The 5,569-nt window shown below is 43.1% G+C and overlaps 1 protein-coding gene across 2 annotated transcripts in view; it reads right to left on the minus strand.

Annotated features, from left to right (window-relative positions):
• The window catches only part of abcd1 (ATP-binding cassette, sub-family D (ALD), member 1), a 23,950-nt gene extending 19,414 nt beyond the window's left edge, over positions 1–4,536 (minus strand). The window contains exons 1-2 of one of the 2 annotated variants that reach the window (XM_046055971.1): positions 4,399–4,536; positions 882–1,147 (exon numbers count right to left, since the gene is read on the minus strand). In XM_046055971.1, coding sequence (XP_045911927.1) covers positions 882–1,010 — 129 coding nt within the window. In that variant the 5' untranslated portion in view covers positions 1,011–1,147; positions 4,399–4,536. Of the gene's footprint in view, positions 1–881; positions 1,148–4,129; positions 4,214–4,398 lie in introns of those variants that run through there. The other variant, XM_046055972.1, reaches the window with a different exon arrangement.
• Between the last annotated feature and the right edge of the window lie 1,033 nt (positions 4,537–5,569).

Consider the following 5,569-nt stretch of genomic DNA (forward strand, 5'->3'; position numbering starts at 1 on the left):
AGGAGGAAGAGGAAGAAGAGGAGGAGGAAGAGGAGGAAGAGGAAGAAGAGGAGGAGGAAGAAGAGGAAGAGGAAGAAGAGGAGGAGGAGGAAGAGGAAGAGGAAGAAGAGGAGGAGGAGGAAGAGGAGGAGGAGGAAGAGGAAGAAGAGGAGGAGGAAGAAGAGGAAGAGGAAGAGGAAGAAGAGGAGGTGGAGGAAGAGGAAGAAGAGGAAGTGGAGGAGGAGGAAGAGGAAGAGGAGGAGGTGGAGGAAGAGGAAGAAGAGGAAGAGGAAGAAGAGGAGGTGGAGGAAGAGGAAGAGGAGGAAGAGGAAGAGGAGGAAGAGGAAGAAGAGGAGGAGGAGGAAGAAGAGGAAGAGGAGGAAGAGGAAGAGGAGGAAGAGGAAGAAGAGGAGGAGGAGGAAGAAGAGGAAGAGGAAGAAGAGGAGGAGGAGGAAGAGGAAGAAGAGGAGGTGGAGGAAGAGGAGGAAGAGGAAGAAGAGGAGGACTGAAACTGACAGCTCAGTATTTTGATGTCAGGAATATGTAGTTGACTTGTTTCCAGTGTGAAAGTGATTTTAAGTGACTTTGCTGCTGTAACGTTAGAATAAAATATTAGATTGCTGTTTTTAAATGACGTCTTTAAAAGGCAGTTATTTATAAACCAATAAAATCAGTATAAAATAAATACAGTAGAAGTTTATTACGTCCATCTCAGGGACAGACCTCTGATTTAATTTACTATTTATCAAGATTAAACATGACTTAACTTTAATGTAGTTATTTTCAACAAAGTTTTGTGCTGGAGATTAAAAATCGGTCTAACTGGTTACTAATAATCTGGATCGGCCCAGAAACACCCACACGGGTCGGTCCCTAATCAGGAGCGCAGGTATGCGTCTCACCTGTATCCTCCTCCAGATGTACGGCGACAGTCTTTTGATGGCGTAGGCGGCGAGCAGCGCGGCCGCCAGCTTCCTGAGTCTGGAGCTCCGCCTCAGCTGAGCCGGCAGCTTCTGATAGGACAGCTGCATGCTGACAGGGCAGGTGGCGGGCGACCAATCGGAGGACGGTAACAGCGGGGTCCAAACTGTAGTCCCGGAGCGGTCCGCCGCGGCCTGCGGCCTCGTCGTCACAGGAAGCGCATGTTGACCTCAGAGTGCGATCACACCTGCTCAGGTAAACAATCTGTAAGACCTACTGTGTTTCTCCGAGGAACAACAATAATCTACTTATTATTATGTTGTGTTTCCATTGATGACTTTAATTTTTATATTGTAATAAATCTTTGCACAGGCGCAAAAAATAATCTGCAACTATTCTGATAATCCCGTCATTGTTATTTCCTGGTTCCAGTTCCAAAACTTCATGTTTGGCAGAACCACATTGAAGTAGAGAAGAAGAGTTTGCTTCGGCGGAGGCGCCTTTATCGGCCTCTGCTGGCGACCATGCAGGATATCAATCGATCCGTCTCTTCAGTACGAAGACTTGCATGGGGGAGTTCTTTAGCTCAGAGGAACACTGACTGTTTTTATAAATGTTTCGATGTTTTGGAAGCTTTTTGTTTTTGGAATGTGTGGACAGAAATAATGTTTTGAAGAAAACTCCCAATAAAAGCGAACATATAAACAGTAAATGTGGCCAAAACATTCGCCTGGTATATTTTTGAAAACTTGTGTAATAACTGTTGTAAATCAGTTTATTTTCATCATATTTACAGTTACAGTTGGATTCCAGGTGTATTAGAAGATATTCAGGTGCTTTATAATCTACCTGATGATGGTTTTGATGGTTGCTAATTGTTATGATAGTCTGTAATGGTAAAATAAACATGTTAATGTACAATGGATTTATATTCCTCAGCTTCTGACCTATCAGAGACCAGAATGATGCATCCAGGCCAAATGGTTGAGGAGATGTTACTGATTTATTTTGGGTTTGTTATTTTAGGCGTTTTTCCTGGAAATAGGTGGCAGGTACCATGTGGTTAAGTCCACGGACACTCGAGGTGAGAATCATAAAGTATGCAGACGACACAACCCTTATAGGCCTCATCATGCAACCCAGTAGGTGGACCAAGCTGTCACCTCCAGCTCAACACAACCAAAACCCAGGAACTCATTTTTGACTTCAGACGACTCCCAAAACACCCTCGCAAATAAACGGCAATCCAGTCACCGCCACGGACACATTAGCAGTAACCTGAAGTGGACAAGTCACACTGAACACGGCGTTGCAAAAGCTCAACAAACACTTCACTTCCTCGGGCAGCTTCAGAAACACCGGATCAAACATCAACTCCTTGTTCTTTTCTACTCCGCTCTCATTCCAGTGTGGTAGCGTACCGAGGCCAAACGTTCCCACAAGCATCAGGGCTTTGAACTCGTCCCTCTGGTCGCCGCCTCACACGCTACAGGCCATTCACCCGACGTGTTTTTGCACTGTTACGCGTTGTTTACTGGTGTCCGCTTGCTGTATGCATGTGATGCACCGAAAACAGATTCCACCGGCCATCGAACCTCATCAGCGCATTTAAGAAACTCTTTTATTTATCGGTTATTCGAGAAAATGTTCTGCAAACAACCAGTAGTTCCTGAGCGTGGGTTTGTTATTTACGGGATCATGGAAACACCTGATCCAGGTAACTCTGGGAACAAATTGCTTTTGCATCGTCTGATTTATTTGTTAACATCCTAATAACTTTGATGGAAAACGTGTTGCTTTGAAAGCAACCAATAACCCTAATTAAACACGTGTTGTTCCCGTTAACGACCGTCCCCGCGATGGTCAGCGCGGAAAAGCAGCGTTGAATAAAGACTCTAATGTTCACTTCAGCTCTTAGTGTTTGTGTGGTTTTAATGGGAATGTGGCTCTTACAGATCAACCTGAGAAGTACCTGTGACCTCGTTTCACAGTTTACCGTTTGTCACGTAATGTGGGGAACTGGTCTTGGTCTCGTCTCGGTCTCAATAAACTCTGGTTTTGGTCTTGGCTTCAGAATCAGAATCAGAAGCAGCTTTATTGCCAAGTAGTGTTTTACACATACGAGGAATTTGCTGTTGTGATGTCAACATGTACAGTCGACATAAATAAATGTGGAAATATAGAAATATGGAATAGAAGAACAACGTTGCAGATATATACATGTGCATTATTCTGGGTCTGTGCAGAAGTAACGCAACGGAAGAGAATATTGTGAACATATAAATATATAACTGACAACATAAAAATATACAACAACAAAGATCTACTGGTCTCGGTTTAGGCGGTCTTGACTAGAACACTAGTTTTTATATACTCTGAAGCTGTTTTTTTTTTTTAATTGCATTGTTGTCGTGTTTGTCTAATGTGTTATTTGTACTGCTGCGAAACTAAATCGCCCCTCTGGGACAAATAAAGCGTTGAAGAATTGAACTGAATAAGTTAAAATGTTCCGTTATCGATCAGCCGAAGGGGAAATTAAGTAAAAAGAATAAAACACAATAAAAGTAGAATCAGTCAAATATAAACACACTTTCAGATATTTCACCTTCCATCACTAGTCTGCTCATTTACTCACGTTACTGCACTTAAATACACATTTGATGTACTTGTACTGTACGTGAGTATTTTTTTATTGTATGCAACTTTACTCTTCTGGCTTTTCAGATCAATAACACGTGATCAGATTATAAAATAACATGCTGTGTCATAAGACGAAAAGTATAAAGCATTCAGTTTATGTTTACATATGAGTGTATCTGCATGACTGACTGGACACATACTGACAAAAAATACTTCTGATTACTTGCTGATAATACTCGTGTACCTGAAGGTGACCTCACCGACCGTTAAAGCACTTTAATAAAACCTGTTGAGCCCGCACACACAGCCGGTTCACACCATTCACGTGAAAGTGAATAAAAGCAGGCTCGGGTTAGTTAGCTCGGGTTGGTTAGCTCGGGTTAGTTAGCTCGGGTTAGTTAGCTCGGGTTGGTTAGCTCGGGTTAGTTAGCTCGGGTTAGTTAGCTCGGGTTGGTTAGCTCGGGTTAGTTAGCTCGGGTTAGTTAGCTCGGGTTGGTTAGCTCGGGTTAGTTAGCTCGGGTTGGTTAGCTTCTAACTGTAAATCCCGAGTGTAGCCGCGAGCTAACAGTAAGTTACACAGCTAACTTACAGTAATTCACGGTGTTTCGCATTAAAACGGATTCTTTGAATAACCGTCGCCTTCAGGTTCCGTTACCGTCCCCGCTCAGCTGGCACCAAACCGAACCAAAAGTTTTACCTGGGTTTTAAAACCGGGCAGCTAACAGCGCCGTGCTAACTGAAGCTAACCGCTACCAGGAACTTTGTTGTTGCTCTGATCTGAACATGAAAGAGCTCAAAGTTTAATCTGCTCCGTCTGACCCCAGATCAGCCCGCAGCACAGATTTAACAGCTCTTTACCTTCCCTCTCAACACGCATGGAGTTTATTTCTTTACTTATCCCGGGTTGTTGCGGTGGTTAATGTCGCCGGACTGCAGAAGAAAGTTCAGCATCTGTTTACCTGAGAGGACGGGCCGCGTCCCAATACTGAGAGGACACTTCCCTCCTTTCCTACACACAGCCCTACCTTCCTCCTCCTGCTGCTCTTCTACTGCTTCCTTTTCCTTTTCTTCTTCTTCTGTGGCTTTTATTCACACACGCAACCTTCCTACAGAGAGACATGTCCTTCTCCTAAAGAGCACCAGGAGCTAACTGAGAGTTAGCATTTTATAACCAGCTGTTTCTAACCAGCTGTTTCTAACCAGCTGTTTGTAACCAGCTGTTTGTAACCAGCTGTTTGTAACCAGCTGTTTGTCTGTTTATAACCAGCTGTTTGTCTGTTTGTAACCAGCTGTTTGTCTGTTTGTAACCAGCTGTTTGTCTGTTTGTAACCAGCTGTTTGTAACCAGCTGTTTGTCTGTTTATAACCAGCTGTTTGTAACCAGCTGTTTGTCTGTTTATAACCAGCTGTTTGTCTGTTTGTAACCAGCTGTTTATCTGTTTATAACCAGCTGTTTGTCTATTTATAACCAGCTGTTTGTCTGTTTGTAACCAGCTGTTTGTCTGTTTATAACCAGCTGTTTGTCTGTTTGTAACCAGCTGTTTATCTGTTTATAACCAGCTGTTTGTCTGTTTATAACCAGCTGTTTGTCTGTTTGTAACCAGCTGTTTGTCTGTTTGTAACCAGCTGTTTGTCTGTTTGTAACCAGCTGTTTGTCTGTTTGTAACCAGCTGTTTGTAACCAGCTGTTTGTAACCAGCTGTTTGTGTGTTTGTAACCAGCTGTTTGTCTGTTTATAACCAGCTGTTTGTAACCAGCTGTTTGTCTGTTTATAACCAGCTGTTTGTAACCAGCTGTTTGTCTGTTTATAACCAGCTGTTTGTCTGTTTGTAACCAGCTGTTTGTCTGTTTATAACCAGCTGTTTGTCTGTTTGTAACCAGCTGTTTGTGACCAGCTGTTTGTCTGTTTATAACCAGCTGTTTGTCTGTTTGTAACCAGCTGTTTGTGACCAGCTGTTTGTCTGTTTATAACCAGCTGTTTGTAACCAGCTGTTTGTCTGTTTATAACCAGCTGTTTGTCTGTTTGTAACC

The sequence above is a fragment of the Micropterus dolomieu genome, linkage group LG08 (genome assembly GCF_021292245.1).
Source record: "Micropterus dolomieu isolate WLL.071019.BEF.003 ecotype Adirondacks linkage group LG08, ASM2129224v1, whole genome shotgun sequence".
NCBI lineage: Eukaryota > Metazoa > Chordata > Actinopteri > Centrarchiformes > Centrarchidae > Micropterus > Micropterus dolomieu.